A 24,601-nucleotide genomic window follows, 5' to 3' on the forward strand; every position below is an offset into this window, starting at 1 on the left:
AAACCCAACAAAACAACAAAAGACACGAAGTGAATAAAGACGGTGCGGAGTACAAAAATAAAAAAAAAAAAAAAGAGGAAAAAAGAAAAAGAACAACACAACTCTCTCCCAACTCCCTTTTTATTGCGGAGACGCCAGCTAATAAACACAATTAATTACCAATTAATTAATAAGCTGCAGGATGAATTGCGGCCGAGGCGATGACTTCGAACAACCCGCCTAGAAGGAAGAAGAAAAAAAAAAGAAAAGAAAATATTTCACGCTTTATTAAAAATATTCCCCCACACACCCATCCCAGAGGAATCCACATTTGGGGAAGGCGCAGCGACCTCTTCAACCGAACCCTCCGTGGAGCCAAAAAAATCCTTGGAAAAAAAAGAAAAATCCATTTATAACCGCGGAAACAAAGCGGAGGCGCCCGCGCTCGGAACCTCGGTGATTTGGGATTTTTTTTTAATTGGTGGGATTTTTTTTTTTGGTTTCTTTTGGGGAAAAAAAAAGGGGGAAGGAAGAAAAAAAAAGCGGCGCGGAGCGGGGGAGGGGAGGGCATTGTGCGTGCGGGGGTTTTGGGGAGGGGGGGGGAAATTTTGGGGTTTCGGGGATATCCGATGGGAGCGGGGGCGTTCCCTGGAATATTCCAGAGGCGAGGAGGGAAATTTGGGACCCCCCCCCCCCCCAACACACCCCGAGCTTTGATTTACACCAATCCCCCCCCTCAAAATTTTTTAAAAAAGCGATTATTTGGGGGGCGGAGGCGGGTGCGGGGCCGGCCCGGGCGGTGAGAGATGTTTGACTTTTTGATTTTATTTTTTTTTTTTTTTCCTCTCTTTTTTTTTTTTTTTTTTTTCCTCTCCTTTCCCGAGGAGGGGGCAGACGAAGAGCCGAACCCCGCGGCAGGAATTGGATGTTCGGGAGATGTTGCCAAGCCTGGAGCGGAGCGTTTAAAAGCGACATCGGCCCTTTTTTTAAAAAAAAAAAAAAAAAATTTTTTTTTTTTCCTTTTTTTCCTTTTTTTTTTTTTTCGCCTCCCCTCCCCCTCCGGCCCCTCTCCGGGAGGGGATGTGTGGAAACAGAAAATGTCCAAATTTTTTCCCCTGATTTTCCCTCTTTGAAAGGGACAAAGTAAAAGGAAAAAAAAAAAAAAAAGAGAAAACCCACCAAAAAAAAAAAAAATTATAATAATTTCCTCTTAAAATGTTCCTGACCTGCGAGGGGACCACCGCGGATTACAAGGGGCCGGCGAATTTCCGCGCCGGCTACCAAAGGATCCAAGGCATCAACTTGGGCTACTTACAGATCGACGGCACGCGGATGTTCGCCCTGGCCCAGGTGCTCAGCGACCTGTTCAAGGACATCCCCCGGGCCACCATCAGCAAAAAAATGGAGATTTTAAAGATCAAGAGCCGCCGCTGCGACCTGGCCGAGCTGCGCACCCTCAAGGCCATCCGCTCGGTGCCCACGCGGGCCGTGAAGTGCTCGCTCATCTCCAAAGCCGACCTGGAGGCTCTTTGCACCTCCTGCCAAAGCCTCAGCCCCCGCCGGAGGAAGAGGAGGAGGAGGAGGAGGAAGGGCAGGAGAAGGGAGCAGAGCTCCGCGGAGTTCTTCCCCTGCTCGCGGCCCCCGCCTTGCTGCGGTTCTTCCGCTCGCGTTTTGTCTCCTCCAGGCTCGCAGCAGCTCCAGCCAGCTCGGGGAGGGTTTTTTGGGGGTGTCCTGGTTGGATCGCCCCGGGATTTAGAGCTGCTGAATCCTCCGGCCGCTGAGCCCTGCGCGCTCCCGGCCGCGCTCGCCCCCGCGGGCCGGTACCGGAGGTCACCGAGCTGCTCCAAAGGGCTCGTCCCGCCCGGAGCGGGAGCCGCGGCCGCCAGGAAGGGCCGGTCCTGCTCCTTCCCCGCCTCCAAACGCCAGGGAACCTCGGCCGGCTACTCCAGCGACTCGGATTCCAGCCTGGACCTGGCCGCCTCCAGCGCCGCCACCTCCAGCGACTCCTCGGAGGAGGAGGAGGAGGAAGAAGAGGAGGAGGAGGAGGAGGAGAGCTCGTGCAGCAGCGAGGAAGGCAGCTCCTCGGAGTCGGAGAGCAGCTCGCTGTGCAGCGGGGACTCGGTGCAGAGCACCCGGTACCGGCAGGCGGCCCTGCCCCGCTTCCAGCCCCCCCGGGAAGGGCTCGGGGAGGAGCGGCCGGCGGAGCCCCCCCCGGGCAGAGCGCCGCGCCCCGAGCCCGAGCTCCTCTTCCTCTCCCAGCACCTCTGGGCCCGCACCTGGAGAGCCTCGACTTTGGAAAGTTTGAGCCCGGCGGCTCAGCCCGGCTTGTACGCCAGGCACGAGGCCTCCCCTGCCTCCTCCTCCTCCTCTTCCTCCTCCTCCTCTTCCTCGCCCCCTCCCTCCCCGAGCAGCACCCCCGGGGGGGCCCCGCCACAAAAGCCGCGCGGCTTCGGGGACGCCGGAGGGAAAGATTTGCACAAAGATTCCAACAAAAGCTGCTCCTCCTCCTCCTCCTCCTCGTCGTCGTCGGAGCGGCCCGGAGGAACCACCCCGGGAGCGGAGCCTTCCTCAGAACCTTCCCCGGAGCTCCGGGTCAGCCCCGGAGAACCTCGGCCGGAACATTTTGACCGCTTGATCCGTCAATCCAAACTCTGGTGTTACGCTAAAGGTTTTAATCTGGACGGGAAAACTTTGAGGCACGGCATGGAGAGCTCGGAACCTTGGAGAGGAGGAGGAGGAGGAGGAGAACTGCGCTTCCAACCCCGCGGCTCCACAGCGCAAAACCCCGGAACGCTCCGGGGTCGTCGGGACGGGACCCCCAAACGCCGGCGCCTCTCCCGAGCGAGCGAGGGGCGGCAGCGCAATCCCTCCTCCAAAGCTCCCCCGAAAACTCCTCCCCGCAGGAACTGCAGGAAGGGAAACGCTCCTGGCAAAACTCGGAATTCCTTCAGCCTCATGGGCAACTTCCCCTGCACGCCCTCGCTGGTGGTGGGTGAGGACGGGGATCTGTGCCCGGCTTCGTCCTTGGGGGGGAAAAATTCCCGGGCTCTGGCCAAAACTCACCCGCTGTGGCGGTGGCATCTGGGGGGCAGCGCCATCCCCGTGCCCCCCAGCCTCAAATTCCGCGGCTGCCGAATGCTGGACGATCCCTGAGGAAAAGGATTAAAAAAAAAAAAAAAAAGAATTTATCCGGGATTGGCGGCAGAGCAGCGGGAGGGGAGCCGGGGATGGGGAGAGGGGACACCCCAAAAATCCAGGTGGGGAAGGACCTGCCCGGGGTCGTGTTGGGGCCGGTTTGGTGCTGATTCGAGGGATGATTTGGGGCCGATTTGATGCTGATTTGGGGTCAGTTTGGGGCCGATTTGGGGGCTGATTTTGGGGCCGATTTGGTGCTGATTTGGGGTCAGTTTGGGGCCGATTTGGGGTCGATTTGGGGACTGATTTGGTGCTATTTTAGGGCCGATTTGGGGCTGATTTTGGTGCTGTTTTGGGGTCGATTTGGGGCCTTTTGGTGCTGAACCCCGATTTGGGGTTGATTTGGGGGTTGATTTTGTTTTGATTTGGTGCTATTTTGGGCCCGATTTGGGGCTGATTTTGGTGCTATTTTGGGCCCGATTTGGGGCTTATTTTGGGCCCGATTTGGGGCCGATTTTGGGCTGATATTTGGGTTGATTTGGGGGCTGATTTGGGGCCGTTTTGGGGTTGATTTGGTTCTGATTTGGCGCTATTTTGGGACCTATTTGAGGGATGATTTGGGGTCGATTTGGTGCTGATTTGGGGCCGTCCTGGTGCTGATATTGGGCTTGATTTGGGGTCAATTTGGGGCTGATTTTGGGGCCGATTTGGTGTTGAGTTGGGACCGTTTTGGGGCTGTTTTGGTGCTGATTCGAGGCCGTTTTGGGGTTGATTTTGGGGCCGATTTGGGGCCACGTGTGCTGCGAGACGTTGGGTTTGGGAGGAGTTTTAGGGTGAGGTTAAAACGAGCGGTGGAACTCAAATAATTCCTAAATAAAACCTCCCCCCCCAAAAAAAAAAACACGGACGGGAGGGTGATTCCCAGGAAAAGGATTTAGGAACGAAGGAGCTGCTGGGAAAACTGGGAAAAAACAGGGAATAAACTGGGAAGGAGCTCCCGCCCCCTGACCCCACGACCTCTACTCCAAATAAAACCCAAAACATCCCGGAGGAAAACCCAGACCTAATTTCTCCTTTTTCCTCCTTAAAAAAAATGGATTAAACCGCTAAAAACTCCCACTCAGGGAAGGAAAAATCCCCTTTTTCCTTTTGGGGCCGGTGAAAATCCCAAATCCCCGGGGTTTTTTTTTAGCGGTGCAAGGGAAGGGAGGAAAGGCCGAGTTTTAAAAAAAATCGGGAATTTCGGGAGCTGGGAAGGAAGTTGAAGGGTTGGAGAGGAAGTGACTCGAGGCTGCTCCGTGGAAATTCAATAAATGTTTTTAAAAAGTGGTGAAAAAGGGGAAAAAAAAAAAGAAAAAAAAAAAAAGGAGGAATTTGTGGGATAATCATCCCTGAGGGCCTGGAAAAATTTGGATCCTGGAAAAAGGATTTGGGAAAATCGGGATTCGATTGTTCCTCCCCCTCGAGGGAATCAAATCCCCCTTGAACTTTTCCAAACATTTGAAAAAATTTCCGCTGGGATTTCCAGCCTTGCCCGGGCCGTCAAAACCCCCAAATCTCTTCGGAAACGTGAAAAAAATTAAAGCTGATTTGGGGTTTTTTTGGTGGTTTTCATTTTCTGTTTTTTGGGGTTTTTGGGGTGTTTTTTTTCCCTCGTTTTTCCCAGGAGAAAAAAAAAAAATTCCCGGCCCTCCCTGGGAAATTTCTGATTTTTTTTTTCCTCCAAAATTGAGCCCTGAATTTAAAAAAAAAAAATTAATTAAATTAAATCAAAAATCGCTGCGAGGGAAAAGGGAAGGGAAAGATTGGAAGGAAAAATCTTCACACGCGGCCCGCTGGATTCATTCCACTTTTGAATTCCTTAAAAATCAAGAGAAATGAGGGAAAAAAAGGGATTTTAAAGGCCGGGAGTGTCTGGGATCTTTCCTCTGGAAGTGGCGAATTGGTGCTAAAAGCGGCCTTTGTTTAATTTGGGTTTTTAGCGGGTTTTGGGGGGTTAAATCGCTTTTTTTTGTTGTTTATTTTTCCCCCTCTGAGCGGAGCAGAGGGAAATTCCCCCCGGCCGAAATATTGGGATTTTAGGGCCAAAAAAAGCCCCCAAAAAAAGCCCCAAAACTCCGCGAAAAAATCAGATTTTAGAGGGTTTAGTCCCCTCAACATCTCGGGAAAATTCCGGTTTTCCATGGAATTCCGGGTGGGGTTTAAAATGTATTCTTTAGGGGGGGAAAAAAATAAATGGAATTTTGAATTATTTGTGGGTGGGGTCGGGAAAAAGAAATTAATCCCGGGATGCGCGCTGGGAATGAATATTTATATTTATAATCTTATATTAAAAATCAAATAAATATATCCCATAAAATCATATAAATATATCCCCCCCAAAAAAATTTCATATAAATCTATTAAAAAATCCTATCTATGAGTAGAAAAAAATATATATAAATATAAATATTTCAATCCAGCAACCTCCAGACCCCCTCCCCATAAAAAAAAACCTCAGGAATATTTTTTCCAAGGGATAAAATCACCTCGGGAATTTTATCCCGGTGTAAATAAACCTGAAAATTCGCGCTTTTTTTTTTTTTTTTCTGTTAAAAATTCACATTTTGGGTAGATTTTTTTTTTTTTGGTCGTTTTTCCACTCGTGCCTGGGGTTGGGACGTAAATATTTGTGAGTATTTGTAAATATTCTGTAAATATTCTGTAAATCTCAATAAATCCTCTGTAAATCCTCTGTAAATATCAAAATGTTGGGGGGGGGAAAAAATTCAAAATACCTCAAATTTTTTTTTTACATTAAAAAAAGAACCGCCCTAAAAATTAATCCTTAAAATCACCTTGATGTTAATTATGATAATTCTCGCTTTGCTTTTGAGGTGTTTGTGGGAATTTCAACGACCAAAGAATCAAGAAAATAAACTTTAAATGAGAAATGGGATGACGGGAAGGGGGCGGAGCTGCAGTGGGAATAAATGGAATAAAATAAATATAAATTTTTTTTTTAAAACAAATCAAAGGAAAAGAGCGATTTTGGGGGCTGGAATCGTTTGGTTTGGGGTGAAAATCGGCGAATCCGAGGAGGTTTGGGAGTAAAATTTTATTTCCAGGGGAGCCAAAAGGAGGGAAATTCTCTTTAAAGGGGTGAAAGGAGCAAAAAAATGGGATTTTTTGGGTCATTTTTGGTCATAAAATTAATTTTTGTGTTTATTTTTGAACAAAAATGGGGAAAAATGATGGAAAATCCCAAATTTCCTCTGACACGGAGGAGGGTTTGGACTCAGGGAAAATCGCAGCTTGGATTGGGAATTTTGGAGAATTTGGGGAATTTGGGGAATTTGGGGATTGAGGGAGAGTTTTTCTGACTGATTCCCGGCCCTCTGGAGTGGGAATTCCTATTTCTCTGGATTAAAAATTCACTTTTTTTTTTTTAATTAAAAAATTCACATTTCTTGGAGTAAAAAAATTCCCATTTTTCTGGACTAAAAGTTCCCTTTTTTCCCCCTTTTGAATTGAAAGTTCTAATCCCTCTGGAGTGAATATTCCCGTTTCTTTGAGTTAAAAATCCCGTTCTGTGTTTTCCAAACCTTCTCTCCCCTGCTGGAATCCCAAATTCAGGGATATTTTGGGGATAATTGAATTTTCAGGAATTCCAGGGAATTTTTTTTTTCCCAGCCCAGGCCTTTTCCGGGCCTTAAAAAAAAAAAAATCCATTTAAAAATCCCTTTTCTCAGTTTTTATTGGGGATTTTCCATGAAAATTCCCCGTTCCTTCATTTATTTGATGCTGGAATTTCTCATTCCTTTGGGAATTTCGGAATCCAGGCTGGGACAGGAAGGAACAAATCCCATTTTTTAGGGGAATTTTTTACAGAACTAGTTAAAATTCCCCCTTTTTTATTTTTTGGGATTTTTGGGAATGGGGGATCTTTTCCATGGATAAATTTTCCCTAAAATTCCCATTTTTTTCCCCCGTCTTTTTAACCCAATTCCTGCAGTTCCTTTCCTCCCATTCCCACCCAACCCCGTATCCCGATTTTTAGGGTCTCAGGATTAAGGATTCCCCAGGGAATCAGAGCTCTGGGGATGTTTTTAAACCTTTTTTTCCCCAGGAAAAATCGGGAATATCCCACAGGAGTTGGATCCAACCCCCAAAAAATCCCGAGGTCTGGCCCAAAGGAGGGACCCAAAAGTGGCTTGGGAAGGGATTTGGGATCTGGGATCTGGGGTTTGGGATCTGGGATCTGGGATCTGAGATCTGGGATTTGAGAGGGGGAATGTTGGAATTCCGGGATCTGGGAGATTTTCCCTCAAAAGAGAGAAAAAAGGGAAAGGCGGCCCGCTGCTGGGAGCTCCTTAATTGGGATTGATTAATTAATTGGGATTGATTAGTTTTGTAATTCCATGGAATCCTGGAATGGCCCTGCTCCTGCAGGAGGCCGGGAATGGGAATTTGGGATGAGCTGTGGGAATGTGGGATGAGCTGTGGGAATTGGATTTTGGGATGAGATGGAGAATGGGAATTTGGGATGAGCTCTGGGAATTTTGGGATGAACTGTGGGAATGTGGGATGAGCTCTGGGAATTTTGGGATGAGCTGTGGGAATGTGGGATGAGCTGTGGGAATGGGAGTCTGGGATGAGCTGGAGAACAGGAATTTGGGATGAGCTGGGGGAATGATGATCCTGATGGGATGGGATGAGCTGGGGAACAGGAATGTGGGATAAACTGTGGGAATGGGAATCTGGGATGGGCGTGGGAATGATGATCCCGCTGGGATGAACTGCACGATTCCATTGGGATGAGCTGCACGGCAGGGATCCCACTGGGATGAGCTGAGGAATGGGAATCCGGGATGAGCTGCGGGAACGATGATCCCACTGGGATGAACTGCAGGATCCCATTGGGATGAGCTGCAGGACAGGGATCCCAGTGGGGCTCTGCAGGATTGGGATCCTGCTGGGATGCACTGGAGATCGGGAATCCCGCTGGGATGAGCTGCAGGAACAGCTCGCTCTCCTCTGGTTATTCCCAATTCCGGGAGATTCTCCCCCTCCCCTGCAGCTCCCGAGTGCCCCAGGGACCGGCGGATCTCTGGGGACGCTCTCCCGGTGTCCCGGGGACCGGAGGATCTCTGGGGACGCTCTCCCGGTGTCCCGGGACCGGAGGATCTCTGGGGACGCTCTCCCGGTGTCCGGGGACCGGAGGATCTCTGGGGACACTCTCCCGGTGTCCGGGGACCGGAGGATCTCTGGGGACGCTCTCCCGGTGTCCCGGGGACCGGAGGATCTCTGGGGACGCTCTCCCGGTGTCCCGGGACCGGAGGATCTCTGGGGACGCTCTCCCGGTGTCCGGGGACCGGAGGATCTCTGGGGACACTCTCCCGGTGTCCGGGGACCGGAGGATCTCTGGGGACGCTCTCCCGGTGTCCGGGGACCGGAGGATCTCTGGGGACACTCTCCCGGTGTCCCGGGACCGGAGGATCTCTGGGGACGCTCTCCCGGTGTCCCGGGACCGGAGGATCTCTGGGGACACTCTCCCGGTGTCCCGGGACCGGAGGATCTCTGGGGACACTCTCCCGGTATCCCGGGGACCGGAGGATCTCTGGGGACACTCTCCCGGTGTCCCGGGGACCGGAGGATCTCTGGGGACGCTCTCCCGGTGTCCGGGGACCGGAGGATCTCTGGGGACGCTCTCCCGGTGTCCGGGGACCAGAGAATCTCTGGGGACACTCTCCCGGTGTCCCGGGGACCGGAGGATCTCTGGGGACGCTCTCCCGGTGTCCGGGGACCGGAGGATCTCTGGGGACGCTCTCCCGGTGTCCCGGGACCGGAGGATCTCTGGGGACACTCTCCCGGTGTCCCGGGACCGGAGGATCTCTGGGGACGCTCTCCCGGTGTCCGGGGACCGGAGGATCTCTGGGGACACTCTCCCGGTGTCCCGGGACCGGCGGATCTCTGGGGACACTCTCCCGGTGTCCGGGGACCGGAGGATCTCTGGGGACACTCTCCCGGTGTCCCGGGACCGGAGGATCTCTGGGGACGCTCTCCCGGTGTCCCGGGACCGGAGGATCTCTGGGGACGCTCTCCCGGTGTCCCGGGACCGGAGGATCTCTGGGGACGCTCTCCCGGTGTCCCGGGACCGGAGGATCTCTGGGGACGCTCTCCCGGTGTCCGGGGACCGGAGGATCTCTGGGGACGCTCTCCCGGTATCCCGGGACCGGCGGATCTCTGGGGACGCTCTCCCGGTGTCCCGGGACCGGAGGATCTCTGGGGACGCTCTCCCGGTGTCCCGGGACCGGAGGATCTCTGGGGACGCTCTCCCGGTGTCCGGGGACCGGAGGATCTCTGGGGACGCTCTCCCGGTGTCCGGGGACCGGAGGATCTCTGGGGACGCTCTCCCGGTATCCCGGGACCGGAGGATCTCTGGGGACGCTCTCCCGGTGTCCCGGGACCGGAGGATCTCTGGGGACGCTCTCCCGGTGTCCGGGGACCGGAGGATCTCTGGGGACGCTCTCCCGGTGTCCCGGGACCGGAGGATCTCTGGGGACGCTCTCCCGGTGTCCGGGGACCGGAGGATCTCTGGGGACGCTCTCCCGGTGTCCCGGGGACCGGCGGATCTCTGGGGACGCTCTCCCGGTGTCCGGGGACCGGAGGATCTCTGGGGACGCTCTCCCGGTGTCCCGGGGACCGGAGGATCTCTGGGGACGCTCTCCCGGTGTCCCGGGGCCAGCAGGGACAGAGGAGCCGCTGTCGCCCTCCGCAGGGCTCCCGCCGCCAGCTCGGCCGCGATTTTGGGGGAAAAAAGGGTATTTTGGGGCTTCTCCCAGCAGAGGTCCCCGGTTCGCTTCCCGGGATCCCGGGGGCAATCCGCTGAAGCTCGGAGCGTCCCTCCGGCCCCTCGGGGTGGAACAGAATTCCCGACACACGGGAATTAGGGTGTTTTCCTTTCCTCCTAATTCCCGATAAAACCAGGAATTAGGCCGGGGAACCGCCGCTGTGCCGGGATTCGGGGGATGCGCCGCCTCGCTGGGAGTTTATTTCCTTCATTTGGGAAAGAAAAACGAAGGAAATCGATTTATTTATTTATTCATTTCCAAATTCGGGGGAGGATTCGCACCACGAAGAGACGGAACTCCCGCAGGGGGAAAACGCGCTCACCCCAACACCGCAAAAAAAAGGAGAAAACGCCCCCCAAAAATCCCCAAAATCCCCCAAATCCGTCCTGGCAGGGCTGACCCTTCACAAATCCCTTCACCCCGACCCCGGGGGCGGCAAATCGCGGTTTCATTTTCGGGTCCCGCCGCTGTTTTGGTGTCACCGAGCCCGGGGCGGGGCGGAGGAAGGAGAGAGCCGAGAGGGTTTGTCTAAATTAGGAAATCACCCCCCAAAAAATCCGCCGCCGCTCTCAGAGCCACAACCGCCCCCCATCCTGCCGGCGACGGCTCGTTCTCATTTAGCCGCTAATTAAATTAATGTGAAGGTTAATTAAAGGTGATTTTAGCGCACCTAGGTGGGTTTCATACCTGGGGAACCCTCCCTTCCCCAAATCCCTTCGCCAAACCCCGATTTTGGGGCGGTTTCATCAAAATTTCCCGTTCCTGGGGGCTCGCAAAGCCAAAAATATTTCATGGGTGTGTGAGTCAGGGCTGAGCTGATTGGTGTTACTCGTTAATTACTCGTTAATGATCCGGTAATTAGTTCTGATCCACGCTGGAGCGGTGCCGGTGACTTTGTCACATTTTGGGGTTTTTTTTTTGGGGGGGGAAACCTCAGAGATGTCAGAATTTGGCCACTTTTTGTTTGCCGAGGGCCAAATTGTGATTGATTAATTGATAATTAATTAATTGATGACTCAGCAGTGATTAATTCCCGGGTCGCAGCCCCAAAATTCCTGATGAGCAACGAGGGGTGGGAAATTCCAACTCATCATGTTCCTGTCCCTTCCTGTCCCTCCAGACCTCGTCCCCAATCCCTGTCCCGCTGTCCTGGATTCTCTTTGCCAGGTTGGAGAATCCCAAACTCAGCCTGGGTGGAGGGATGGAGGGATGGATGGATGGAGGGATGGATGGAGGGATGGATGGATGGATGGAGGGATGGATGGACGGATGGATGGAGGGATGGAGGGATGGATGGACGGATGGATGGAGGGATGGATGGATGGAGGGATGGATGGATGGAGGGATGGATGGATGGATGGAGGGATGGAGGGATGGATGGATGGAGGGATGGAGGGATGGATGGAGGGATGGATGGATGGATGGATGGATGGAGGGATGGAGGGATGGAGGGATGGAGGGATGGAGGGATGGACGGATGGATGGACGGATGGACGGATGGATGGACGGATGGATGGAGGGATGGAGGGATGGATGGATGGAGGGATGGATGGATGGAGGGATGGATGGAGGGATGGAGGGATGGATGGAGGGATGGATGGAAGGATGGATGATGGATGGATGGAGGGATGGATGGATGGAGGGATGGATGGATGATGGATGGATGGATGATGGATGGATGGATGGATGGATGGATGGACGGATGGATGGAGGGATGGATGGATGGATGGAGGGATGGATGGAGGGATGGACGGATGGATGGAGGGATGGATGGATGGAGGGATGGATGGAGGGATGGATGGAGGGATGGATGGATGGAGGGATGGAGGGATGGAGGGATGGATGGATGGATGGATGGATGGATGGACGGATGGATGGAGGGAAGGACGGATGGATCCATGGAGGGATCCATGGATGGAGGGACAGGAGGGGACCCAGACATGCCCCGGGAGGTCCCCGCTGTGTCCCTGCAGGGCACCGCCGCAGGTTCCGGCCCCGCCGCCCCCCGGGGCCGCTTCCCCCTCTCCCCTCTCCCCTCTCCCCTCCCCGGGCCGCTCCCCCCCGCGTTTCCTGCGCCCCCGCAGCCCCGGGCCGGATGCGGGCCCCGAGCCCCGGCGCTGCTCCCAGCCCGCAATCGTTTCCTGCCCGCGCCGCGGGGATGGCCCGGCGCTGCCGCTCCCGGCCCCGCCTGCGCACACCGGGCACCGGGCACCGGGCTGGGCACCGGGTACTGGGGACTGGACACTGGGCATCAAGCACCGGACGCTGGACATCAGGCCCTGGACACCGGGCACAGGGTACCAGGCATTGGGCACTGGACGTTGGGCACTGGACATCAGGCTGTGAACACTGGGCACTGGACACTGGGCATCAGGCCCTGGGCATCAAGCACTGGACACTGGACATTGGGCACTGGACATTGGGCATCAGGCCCTGGGCATCAAGCACTGGACACTGGACATTGGGCACTGGACACTGGGCATCAGGCCCTGGGCATCAAGCACTGGACACTGGACATTGGGCACTGGACACTGGGCATCAGGCCCTGGGCATCAAGCACTGGACACTGGACATTGGACACTGGACACTGGGCATCAGGCCCTGGGCACCAAGCACTGGACACTGGACATTGGGCACTGGACACTGGGCATCAGGCCCTGGGCACCAAGCACTGGACACTGGACACAGGGCACTGGACACTGGGCATCAGGCCCTGGGCACCAAGCACTGGACACTGGACATTGGGCACTGGACACTGGGCATCAGGCCCTGGGCATCAAGCACTGGACACTGGACATTGGGCACTGGACACTGGGCATCAGGCCCTGGGCATCAAGCACTGGACACTGGACATTAGGCACTGGACACAGGGCACCAGGCACTGGACATCAGGCCCTGGGCACTGGACACTGGGTATTGGGCACAAGACACCAGGCACAGGGCACTGGACACAGGGCACTGGACACAGGGCACTGGACACTGGGCACTGGACACTGGGCACTGGACAGCAGGCACTGGACACAGGGCACTGGACACTGGGCACTGGACACTGGGCACTGGACACTGGGCACTAGACACAGGGCACTGGACACTGGGCACTGGACACTGGACATTGGGCACTGGACACCAGGCACTGGGCACTGGACACTGGACACTAGACATTGGGCACTAGACACAGGGCACTGGACATTGGGCACTGGGCACTGGACACTAGACACTGGGCACTGGACAGCAGGCACTGGGCACTGGACACAGGGCACTGGACATTGGGCACTGGACACTAGACACTGGGCACTGGACAGCAGGCACTGGACACTGGACACTGGGCACTGGACATTGGACACTGGGCACAGGATACAAAGGCCAGAATTCTCTTTTTCTTTCTTTTTTTGTTTCTTTCTTTCTTTCTTTGAATGCAAAAGATAAAAGGAAAAGGAGAAAAAATTGGGGGAAAGGGAGAGGAAAGCATCAGAAAAAAAAAGGGAGTTCAGGCTGAGTGAATTCCCAGAAAAAAGGAGGGAAAAACCTTGGAAAAAAAGGGAGTTCAGGCTGAGTGAATTCCCGCCCCTCCGGAGATTTTAAAGGATTGAGATCAAGAGAAAATCCCGGATGTAACACTTGGCCAGGGGCAGTCCAAAAAAGTAAAAAAAAAATGGAATTTTGGGGTTTATCCCCACGGGAGAAGGGTTTGGGTTAAAAGAATCACTCAAAAAAGGTCCAAAAACTGGAATTTTGGGGTTTGGGTTAAAAGAAATCCCAGGATGGGCCGGGCTGAGATTCCAAAGGTTTTTGGGATGAGGGAAATTGAGGAAAAGGAGGTTCAGGGATGCGGATATTGGGATTATTTCAGTGGGAAAAGGTAAAAACCCCTGGTAAAAATTCCAGAAGGTTCCTGAAGTGTAGGAATTATTGCACGTGGAGGTTTTGGGTTTATTTTCCGGGATTTGATCATTCCTGAGCTCCCTGGTTGGGTTTTCCCAGGGGTCCAAGGTAAGGGGAGTTTCCCGGCATATCCCAAAGGTGTCGTGATGCAGATTTTGGGGATCTGCAGGTGCAATCCCATAAATATTCCCAACATTTCAGGATAATTTCACTCACTTCCTGCAGGTGCAATCCCCTAAATAAATATTCCCAATAATTCAGGATATTTTCTCTCCCCTGGTTTCCTGCAGGCACAATCCCATAAATAAATATTCCGCGCATTTCAGGATAATTCCTCTCTACTCCTTCCCTGCCGACACAATCCCACAAACAAATATTCCCGATGTTTCTGGATGATTTCACCAATTCCCCGCAGGTGCAATCCCAAACAGAAATATTCCCGAAAATTCAGGGTCACTTCACTGGTTCCCTACAGGCGCAATCCTATAAACAAATATCCCAAACACTTCAGGATAATTTCACTCACTTCCTGCAGGTGCAAATCCAGAAATAAATAAATATTCCCAACAATTCAGGATCACTTCGCCGGTTTCCTGCAGGTGCAATCCCATAAATAAACAAACATTCCCCGTATTTCACAACCCTTTCCCTCCGCTCCTTTCCCGCAGACGCGATCCCATAAATAAACAAACATTCCCAATTTTCCAGGATCATTTCCCTGGTTTTCCCCGCAGATTCCCACCGCTCCTCCTGCCCCTCACAAACGTGGAAGGAACATTTTGTTTTCCTCCTTCCCAGGCGCCAGAGCAGGTGTCAAGGGGTTAAATCCTTTTTTATTTTCCAGGACAGCCGGTGGCGCTGGCGGAGCCGGGATCCGGGAATTTCGGGATAATGGGATTTACGGAGCGCTCGCGGCTCATCCCCGCAACGGAGAGCTCCGCACAGCCTGCCACAGGAGGCTGGAGAGGGGGGTGAAAACCCCAAAAATCCTCATCCCAAAAGCGCTGGGGAATGATTTAAAAAACCCAAATAATAATAATAATAATAATAATAACAATAAAAAAAATCCCAAATATTCCCCCGCGCTCAAACCCGCCCGCCCGGGCCGCGCCGAGAAACGTGAACCGCAAAATTTACCGGAGCCTGCGTGCGGGCGGGCGCCGCCATGATTGTAGCGGGCGGCGGGGGGGGGGGGGGGGGGGGGACACGGGGACAAACAGGGGGGACAGGGACAAGCCGAGGGGGACAGGGACAAGCTGAGGGGACGGGGACAAGCTGAGGGGACGGGGACAACCGTGAGGACGAGGACAGGCGGGGGCGGACAGGCAGAAAGGGGGGGACGAGCAGAAAAGGGGGGGACGAGCAGAAAAGGGGGGGACGAGCAGAAAAGGGGGGGACGAGCAGAAAAGGGGGGGACCTGCGTGGCTCGGGGCCACATCCGCCACCCCCCGCTGTCCCCTGGCTGTCCCCTGCGCTGTCCCCTGCGCTGTCCCCCCGATCCCTTCATCATCATCACCATCATCATCAGCCCCGCCCGCTTGTGGCTTCTGGCTGGTGTCCCCGCTGTCCCCCCCAGCGGTCCCCCCGGTGAGAGGCGGGGAGGAGGAGGAGGAGGAGGAGGAGGAGGAGGAGCACGCAGGGGAGGAAGGGGGGGGCAGGAAACCCTCCTGGAAGTATGAAGGAGATGGTGGGAGGCTGCTGTGTGTGTTCCGACGAGCGCGGCTGGGCGGAGAACCCGCTCGTCTACTGCGACGGCCACGGCTGCAATGTGGCCGTGCACCAAGGTGAGCCCCCCACCCCAAAAAACCCCCGGAACCCCCCCAAAACCGCCCTCCCCGAGCCCCCCGGAACCCCCCGAGGGATGGGGCGGGGTGAGGATGGCGGATTTTTTTTTTTTTTTTTTTTTGGGGAGGGGGGGGAGCGCTTTGTTTTAGCGCTATTGTTCCAAATAACGGTGTCGCCTCCCCGGGGGTGGCGCGGCCACCAAAGCGGGGAGGGGGGGGGGGGGGGACACAAACACAGCGGGGTTGGGGATTTGGGATTTTGGGGAGGCGGGTTCTGGGGTGTCCCCCCGTGGTTTAGAAGGGGGGGGGGGGAGAAGCGGTGCCGCCCCCACCCGTGGGCTGGGGGGGTCGCGGCGGAGGGGGCGGCGGGGCCCCGGAGGGGAGGGAGGGAGGGAGGAAGGCAGCCCTCCTCCTCCTCCTCCTCCTCCTCCTCTTTTCCTCCTCTTTTCCTCCTCCTCCTCCTCCTCCCGGCCGCACGGACGATTTGCATTTTAAATGACTCCGAGCCCGCCCCCGGCGCGCACGGCTAGCGGGCCCGGAAAGTTTGGTGCTGCTGGGCTGGGTGGAACCAAACAAACCAAACCAAACCAAACCAAACCAAACCAAAGCGAACCAAACCAAACCAAAGCGAACCAAAGCGAACCAAAGGAAAGCAAAGCAAACCGAAAATCCGGGCCGGGATCGGTGTCCGCGGCGGCGGCGGCGCGGCCGGCCCCGCTCGGTGTGCCCGGAATGCGCCGAGGGCTCCGGGCGGTCAGGGCCGCGATGTTTTTCCCCGCCTGGGGATATCCCGTCCGTTCCCTGATTGTTGTTTTATCCCGTCTCTGTCCCGGTTGTTGTTTTATCCCGTCAGTTTCCCGGTTGTTGTTTTATCCCGTCAATTTCCCGGCTGTTGATATCCCATCAATTTCCCGGCTGTTGTTTTATCCCATCCTTGTCCCTGTTGTTGTTTTATCCCGTCAATTCCCAGTTTTTGTTTTATCCTATCCATTTCCCATTTTATCCCATTCCTCTCCTGGGTGTTGTTTTATCCCGTCCATTTCCCGGTTGTTTTATCCCGGCCCTGTCCCGGTTGTTGTTGTTGTTTTATCCCGGCCCTGTCCCGGCTCATCCCCAGCTCTTCCTGCTCGCTCTCCGTCCGTTCCCGGTGCTCGGGCCCCAGTTCCGGGTGTCCTTCTGTCCGGCTCTGTCTCTGTCCCTGTGTCCGGCTCTGTCCGTGTGTCTGGCCCTGTCTGTGTGTCCAGCTCTGTCCGTGTGTCCAGCCATGTCCATGTGTCCAGCTCTGTCCATGTGTTCCTGTCTCTGTCCGTGTGTCTAACCCTGTCCATGTGTCTGGCCCTGTCCGTGTGTCCAGCTGTGTCCGTGTGTCCGGTTCTGCCCCTGTGTTCCTGTCTCTGTCCATGTGTCCGGCTCTGCCCCTGTCTGTGTCCCTGTCCATGTGTCCGGCCCTGTCCATGTGCCCAGCCCTGTCCATGTGTCCGGCCCTGTCCATGTGTCCGGCCGTGTCCGTGTGTCCGGCCGTGTCCGTGTGTCCGGCCCTGTCCATGTGCCCAGCCCTGTCCATGTGCCCGGCCCTGTCCATGTGCCCGGCCGTATCTGTGTGCCCGGCCGTATCTGTGTCCGGCCGTGTCCGTGTGTCCGGCTGGGGCCGTGGCCCTCGGGCTCTGTTCTGTCCGTTCTTTTGGTGTCTCTGTGGCTGCAGCCCTGGCCGGTGACCGAGGTGAGCCCCATGAGGTGACCCCCATGAGGTGACACCAACAGGTGACACCCCAGGAGGTGACACCCCAGGAGGTGACACCCCAGGAGGTGACACCCCATGAGGTGACCCCAGGAGTTGTTTCAGAGGGTCGGGAGGAGTTTTTAAAGGTCAGGAACAGACTCGGAGGCGCAGGAAGAGTGTCAAATGTTCAGGAGCAGTTCCAGAGGGGGAGGAACGACTCCGGATTTTCAAGAACGGTTTCAGAGGGACAGGGACAAGTTCTAAGGGTCGGGAAGAGGTTTTGAGTCAGGAAGAGTTCCAGAGGGTCAGGAGCAGTTCCCAAAGGGTCGGAAACCATTCCAGAGGGTCAGGAACAATTCAGATTTTCAAGAACGATTCCAGAGGGTCGGGAACAATTCCAGAGGATCAGGAGAAACTCCAGATTTTCAAGAACAGCTTCAGAGGCTCGGGGACAATTCCAGATTTTCAAGAACAATTCCAGAGGGTCAGGAGAAGTTCCAGAGGATCAGGAACAATTCCAGATTTCCAAGAGCAGCTCCAGAGGGTCGGGAGAAGTCTCTGAGCCTCGTCCGAGTCTCTCCCTGCGCCTGTGGGGAGCTCGGGGAGTTCATTTGGGGTTTTCTGGGGGGCCCTGCAGGATGTGGTGACTCCCCGGCTCCTCCTCGCGCCCCTTTTGGAGCCCGGCCCAGCCCCTGCGGCTTTGGGGAGAGTTTTTATTTCTGAAATAGCAGAAACCCCAAAAGGAACCCTCAGGGTTCATCCCAGATGGGTTTGGGGAGGTTTTTATTCCCAAAATATCTCAAACCCCAAAAGGGAACCCTCGGGGCTCATCCTGCAGGAGTTTGGGGAGGTTTTTTATTCCCAAAATATCCCAAACCCCAAAAGGGAACCCTCAGGGTTCATCCCGGATGGGTTTGGGGAGGTTTTTATTCCCAAAATATCTCAAACCCCAAAAGGGAACCCTCGGGGTTCATCCCAGATGGGTTTGGGAAAGATTTATTCCCAAAATATCTCAAACCCCAAAAGGAACCCTCGGGATTCATCCCGGATGGGTTTTGGGGAGGTTTTTATTCCCAAAATATCTCAAACCCCAAAAGGGAACCCTCGGGGTTCATCCCAGATGGGTTTGGGAAAGATTTATTCCCAAAATATCTCAAACCCCAAAAGGAACCCTCGGGATTCATCCCGGATGGGTTTGGGGAGGTTTTTATTCCCAAAATATCTCAAACCCCAAAAGGGAACCCTCGGGGTTCATCCTGCAGGAGTTTGGGGAGGTTTTTATTCCCAAAATATCTCAAACCCCAAAAGGGAACCCTCGGGGCTCATCCTGCAGGAGTTTGGGGAGGTTTTTATTCCCAAAATATCTCAAACCCCAAAAGGGAACCCTCGGGGTTCATCCCAGATGGGTCTGGGGAGGTTTTTATTCCCAAAATATCTCAAACCCCAAAAGGGAACCCTCGAGGTTCATCCCAGATGGGTTTGGGGAGGTTTTTATTCCCAAAATATCTCAAATCCCAAAAGGGAACCCTCAAGGTTCATCCCGGATGGGTTTTGGGGAGGTTTTTATTCCCAAAATATCTCAAATCCCAAAAGGAACCCTCGGGGATCATCCCGGATGGGTTTGGGGAGGTTTTTATTCCCAAAATATCCCAAATCCCAAAAGGGAACCCTCCCCAACCCACCCCTGATGTGCAGCCAAAGTTTTTATTTTTAAAAATCCCAGGGCCCTGCACGACCATTCCAAAGGGAATTCTGGGGTTTTTTGGGAATCCCAAACCCGTGTGGGATGAGCGCTGAGGGTTCTTTTTTTGGGATTTGAGCTCTTTTTGGGAATCAACCCCCCAATTTATATCCCAGATGGGTTTGGGGGTGTTTTTATTACTGGAATATCTCGTGGTGCTAATTAGGATTTTTAATCCCAATTACGTTTTTTGGGGGGGGGGTTCCATAAATCCATAAAATCCGTAAAATCCATTAAATCCACATTTTATTCGTTCTTGGATGAGGAATGAGAGGTGAAGAAATTCCAAGCTCAGCTGCAATTCCTGACTTCCCAGATTTCAAAAAAATTCCAGGATTTTTTTAAATCCCAGGCCTGGAATCAACCAAATTCCCAGAGTTCCTGGGAGGAGCAGAACTGGCTGGGAAAAAAAAAAAAAGGGAATTTAAAAAAACGTCGTGGATCCAATTTTTCCCTTTTGGAATCGTGAAATTCTCGGGATTGGAAAAGGTTTCCAAGCTCATCCGGTTCTTCCTTGAGCAAGGAATTTTCCGGGATATTAAATCCAAGAAATAAATCGATTTTTAAACGGTTTAATTTGGGGTTTTTTGCCTTTTTTCCCCCCTCAGCTTGTTATGGAATCGTCCAAGTTCCCACCGGCCCCTGGTTCTGCAGGAAATGCGAATCCCAGGAAAGAGCCGCCCGGGTGGTGAGTACGGAAAAAATAAAAATCCAGATTTTTCCCAAGATTTTGAGGGTTATCCAAGATTTTGGGGGGGTTTTCCAAGATTTTTTGGAGGTTTAAAAACTCAATTTTCTTTTTCCCCCCCCCCACAAAAGATGTCATTTCTCCTCCAAGGTGGAGCGAGGTTTTCCCTCAAAGGTGTTTTCCCTGCTCAGTTCTTTGGGAATTTTTTTGGAGAAATGGAAAATTGGGATGGGTTGAGCTGTCAGAAGTGCAGGATTTCCGTGGATTTTGGGGGATTTGGGGGGATTTTTGGGATTTTTAGGGGGGTCGGAAAGGAGGTTTAAAAACATTTCTGGATAATTAAAATCATCCGAAATCCTCGAAGTTCCTCAGCTGGAGCATCCAAAATCCTGCGGAGCTGGAAAACGGCGGAGAAGGGACAGGGAAGGGATTGGATCAGGGCTTGGGGGGGTTTTCATGGAATTTTCATGGAATTTTCTTTGGATTTTCATGGAATTTTAATGGATTTTTCCTTGGGTCTTCATGGAATTTTCCTTGGGTTTTCCTTGGGGTTTTCATGGGGTTTTCATTGGATTTTAATGGAATTTCCATTGGATTTTCACTGGGTTTTCATGGAGGTTTTACTGGATTTTCATGGAGCTTTCATGGGGTTTTTATGGAATTTTCACTGGGTTTTCATGGAATTTTCATGAAATTTTCATGGAGTTTTCTTCGGCGTTTCATGGAATTTTTATTGGTTTTTCATGGAACTTTCATTGGATTTTCCTTGGGTTTTCATGGAATTTTCGTGGAGTTTTAATGGAATTTTCTTTGGGGTTTTCATGGGGTTTTCCCTTGGGTTTTCTTGGCCTTTTCATGGGATCTACTTGGGATTTTCCCGGGATTTTCTTTGGGTTTCATGCAAAACGAGGCCGATTTTTTCCCCTCATCTCCCATTTATCAATTCCAGCTCCCGGAATTTCCCAAATCCTGGTTGGACCCAACCTGGGATCATGAAAATTTTCCTTGGATGAGCTTTAAACTCCTTCCAACCCCCCAATTCCTCCTTTTTTTTTGGGGATTTTCCTCCTTTTTGGGGGGGATTTTTGGGATCCTCTGCCCTGTCCCTCTTCCCCTATCCCAAAACTTCCAGCAGAAACCATTTTCCCCCCAAAAAAACCCCAAATTTTATTTATTTTATTTGGTTTATTTGACCAATTCTGCCGCTCCTATTTAAAAAAAAAAAAGAGCTGAAACTTCACGACTTTGGGGCCTTTGGTAAAAATTTTTTTTTTTTTTAAAAAACCCCAAAAAAATCCAATTTTTTTTTTCCCGATTTTCCTTGAGATGACAACACCAGATTTTGGGGCACCCCAAAAAACAACCCCACACCCTCTTCGACCTGGATTTGGGGCTGACCGAACTTCCCGACAGCCGAAATTTACCCCCCAAAAATGGAAAAAAAAAACCCCAAAAAAACCCCAAAAACACCTCTCGAGAGGCGGAAGGAAGGAGCAGAGAGAGAGAAAAACTCTTTTTTTTGGGGTTTTTTTTTTCCTCTCTGAGTCACAACTTTCGGTTTTACTCCTCAACCGCTGCCCCTAAAACCGGCCCCAAAAGCAAAACTTCACCCCCGGGGGTGAAAAATCCATTTTTAGGGTTTTTTCCAGGTGGTTTTTTTTTTCCCCCACACCCTTAAAATTTCCCCCACACCCTTAAAATGACCCTAAAAAAGTCTCAAATGCAAAGATTTGCCCCCCCAGGGGTTTTAAATCCACATTTTAGGGCTTTTTTTGGGGCTTTTTTTTTCCCCCCCCCTAAAAACCGGCTCTAAAAAAGCCCCGAAAGCAAAGCTTTGCCCTTGGGGATTTAAATCCATTTTTGGGGTGTTTTTGAGGCATTTTTCCCCCTAAAAAAGCCCCAAAAAAGCAAAACTTCACCTCCAGGGGTTTAAATCCGTATTTTAGGGTGTTTTTTTCCCCTAAAATCGGCTCTAAAAAAAGCCTCAAAAAACAAAACTTCCCCCCCCAGGGGTTTAAATCCATTTTTCGGGCTTTTTTTGAGGTATTTTCCCCCTAAAATTTGACTTTGCTTGATTACAGTTCCAATTTTTATTGCTTCAACCCGATTAAATTTCAATTTTATCCGTGCAATTTGACTTCGACTGATTAAATTCCAATTTTGTCCACGAAGCTTCGATTTCGATGACTAAATTTCAATTTTATTGATTACGTTTAAATTTTTATCGATTAAATCAGCTGAAATTTCAATTTCATCGATGAATTTGGACTTTTATTGGTCAAATTTTAATGTTATCAGCTAAATTTGAATTTTAATGATTTAAATTATTATGATTTCAATTTTGATCGATGAAATCCGATTGAATTGGAATTGTTATCCATGAAATCTGACTTTTTTCGATTAGGCTTCAATTTCATTGATGAGATTTTCATTTTTATCGATTAAATTGGATTAAAAATGTCAATTATTTCAATTTTTTATCGATGAAATCCGATTGAATTGGAATTGTTATCCATGAAATCTGACTTTTATCGATTAGGCTTCCATTTCATTGATGAGATTTTCATTTTCATCGATTAAATTGGAATTTTTTCCGATGAAATTTGACTCATTTTGGTGTTTTTTTTGTTTCCTTTCAGAGGTGCGAGCTGTGTCCCCACAAGGACGGAGCCCTGAAGCGCACGGACAACGGGGGTGAGCCTGGAAAATCCCGAATTAATTCCGCCTTTTTCCCCCAAAATTCCCTTTCTGGAGCCTCCAGGGAAGGAATTTTTTCTTTCCTCCACGGATTGGCCCCGAAACGAGCCCGAAATGGTGGAATGTTGGGGTTGATCCCGATTTCGGGAATTGTTTCCCGATCCGTGGGATTGTGGTGGGATCCTGATCCCAGAGGGTTTTTCCCGTGTGGGATTTGCCTGCTGGTTTTTGCTGTTCCTCAGGAATCTTTGGGATTTCCATGGATCCGTTGGGAATCTTTGGGATTTCCATAGATCCACTCGAGTTTTCCATGGATCTGCTTGGAATCTTTGGGATTTCCATGGATCTGTTGGGAATCCTTGGGATTTCCATAGATTTGCCGGGAATCCTCAGGATTTCCATGGATCTGTTGGGAATCTTTGGGATTCCCATAGATCCATTTGGGATTTCCATGGATCCGTTGGGAACCTTTGGGATTCCATGGATCTGTCGGGAATCCTCAGGATTTCCCTGGATCGGAGCTCCTGGCTCTGTAAACAAATGAGGTTTTCCCTGGATCCTTTTTTTGGGGATGGAGAATTTTTTGGGATGGAGTTTTTTTTGGGATGGAGGTTTTTTTGGGATAAAGGTTTTTTTGGGGGGGATGGAGCTTTTTATGGGGATGGGGTTTTTTGGGGGGTGGAGGTTTTTTTGGGACGCAGGTTTTTGGCATGGGAGGTTTTTTGGGATGGAAGTTTTTTGGGATGGAAGTTTTTTGGGGGTGGAGAATTTTTGGGAAATAAAGGCATTTCTAGGGTGGAACCTCCTTCAGGATTGATTTTTTTTTTCTTGGCAGCCGACACATTTTTGACGCAGACTTTTTTTCGGAACGGCGTTTTTCAGGACAGAAATTTTTTCGCACTGAGGTTTTGGGATTTTTTTGGGGTTTTTTTTTTTGGGGGGATTCCTGGGCTGAATTCCCATTTTCCCTTCCCTTTTCTCCCAGGCTGGGCCCACGTGGTGTGTGCCCTGTACATCCCCGAGGTGCAGTTCGCCAACGTGCTCACCATGGAGCCCATCGTGCTCCAGTACGTCCCCCACGACCGCTTCAACAAGGTAAAATCCGGGATTTCGGGATTTCGGGATCATCCCGTCCCCCCCAGCGGCCCCTTCCCGGTTTATCCCCACCCCTGGCTGCTCGGATTCCGTTAAAAAAAACCCAAGGAAATCCCGGGATTTGCCGGGAAATTTTTGTCAGTCTCCCTCAAAAATCGATGGAATTTGAGGAATTTCTTGGTGGAACGAAGCTGAGTGAATCCACGGAATTCCATGTTGGATCTTCCATATTTGGATGGGGTTTGGGGGAGAAAATGGGAATTTCAGGGATTTTTTTTGGTGGAACGACTAGAACCAGTTGGATCCGTGGAATTCCGTGTTCCTCCATATTTGGATGGGTTTGGGGGAGAAGATGGGAATTTGAGGAGTTTCATGGTGGAACGACTGGAGCCGACTGGATCCATGGAATTCCGTGTTGGATCCAATGGGACAGTTGGGTTTTGGGGGAAAAAATAAAAAGGGAATTTGAGGAATTTCTTGGTGGAATGACTGGAGCCAGTTGGATCCATGGAATTCTGTGTTGGATCCTCCATATTTGTATGGGTTTTGAGGGAGAAAATGGGAATTTCAGGAATTTCGTGTCTGGAGCTGACTGGATCCGTGAGAATTCCATGTTGTCCCGATGGGATCGGTTGGGATTTTTGGGGGGGGGGGGGCCGAAAAAAAAGGAGAAGTTTTGTGTATCCCACCGAGGAACATCCCGGAACTTTCATCGAAATTCCTCAAAATTCCCCTCAACCTCCCAAAAAATTTCTCCGTAGGAACGACCCGACCTCGGAGAGCGGAAGGTCGGGTTGAAACGTGCCGACCTTTAAAATCCAACCCGACTCCTCCCATGAGGTTTAAGGAACTCCTGGGAGGTTTTTCCTCTTGGAAAACTCGGCTTTTCCCAAAACTTTTTATCTGCTTTCGGGTTTTTTTTTTTTATCCCAATCCCAGACGTGTTACATCTGCGAGGAGCAGGGCCGGGAGAGCAAGGCGGCCTCGGGGGCCTGCATGGCCTGCAACCGCCACGGCTGCCGCCAGGCCTTCCACGTCACCTGGTGA

At 52.0% G+C, this 24,601-nt stretch overlaps 3 protein-coding genes across 5 annotated transcripts in view; all 3 read left to right on the forward strand.

Annotated features, from left to right (window-relative positions):
* The first annotated feature begins 244 nt into the window (after nt 1-244).
* Nucleotides 245-6,466, forward strand: EPOP (elongin BC and polycomb repressive complex 2 associated protein). Of its 3 annotated transcripts, none has more exons than XM_066205315.1 (2): nt 245-460; nt 867-6,466. In XM_066205315.1, exon 2 carries the CDS (start codon nt 1,195-1,197, stop codon nt 3,130-3,132), a length of 1,938 nt encoding a protein of 645 aa, XP_066061412.1. In that variant the 5' UTR covers nt 245-460; nt 867-1,194; the 3' UTR covers nt 3,133-6,466. The 3 variants fall into 3 exon arrangements, with proteins under 3 accessions (XP_066061412.1, XP_066061414.1, XP_066061413.1); XM_066205317.1 differs by having other exon boundaries at nt 245-435; nt 864-6,466; XM_066205316.1 differs by having other exon boundaries at nt 245-435.
* A 1,089-nt stretch (nt 6,467-7,555) lies between these two features.
* LOC136301683 (50 kDa spicule matrix protein-like) lies at nt 7,556-14,804 on the forward strand. The gene is given in 6 exon segments (XM_066204807.1): nt 7,556-7,583; nt 8,174-8,379; nt 8,435-8,688; nt 8,733-8,847; nt 8,849-8,966; nt 14,674-14,804. Coding segments are annotated over 6 exon segments (852 nt in total).
* A 678-nt stretch (nt 14,805-15,482) lies between these two features.
* Nucleotides 15,483-24,601, forward strand: part of KPNB1 (karyopherin subunit beta 1) — a 26,742-nt gene continuing 17,623 nt past the window's right edge. The window contains exons 1-5 of the mRNA XM_066204808.1: nt 15,483-15,613; nt 19,683-19,762; nt 22,402-22,456; nt 23,445-23,554; nt 24,494-24,597. Of these exons, the coding sequence (XP_066060905.1) occupies nt 15,505-15,613; nt 19,683-19,762; nt 22,402-22,456; nt 23,445-23,554; nt 24,494-24,597 (458 nt within the window). The 5' untranslated portion in view covers nt 15,483-15,504. The remainder of the gene's footprint in view (nt 15,614-19,682; nt 19,763-22,401; nt 22,457-23,444; nt 23,555-24,493; nt 24,598-24,601) is intronic.

The sequence above is a fragment of the Chamaea fasciata genome, unplaced genomic scaffold, assembly GCF_029207755.1.
Source record: "Chamaea fasciata isolate MVZ Bird 193981 ecotype frontalis unplaced genomic scaffold, bChaFas1.0.hap1 SCAF_27, whole genome shotgun sequence".
In the NCBI taxonomy this organism is placed as follows: Eukaryota; Metazoa; Chordata; class Aves; order Passeriformes; family Sylviidae; genus Chamaea; species Chamaea fasciata.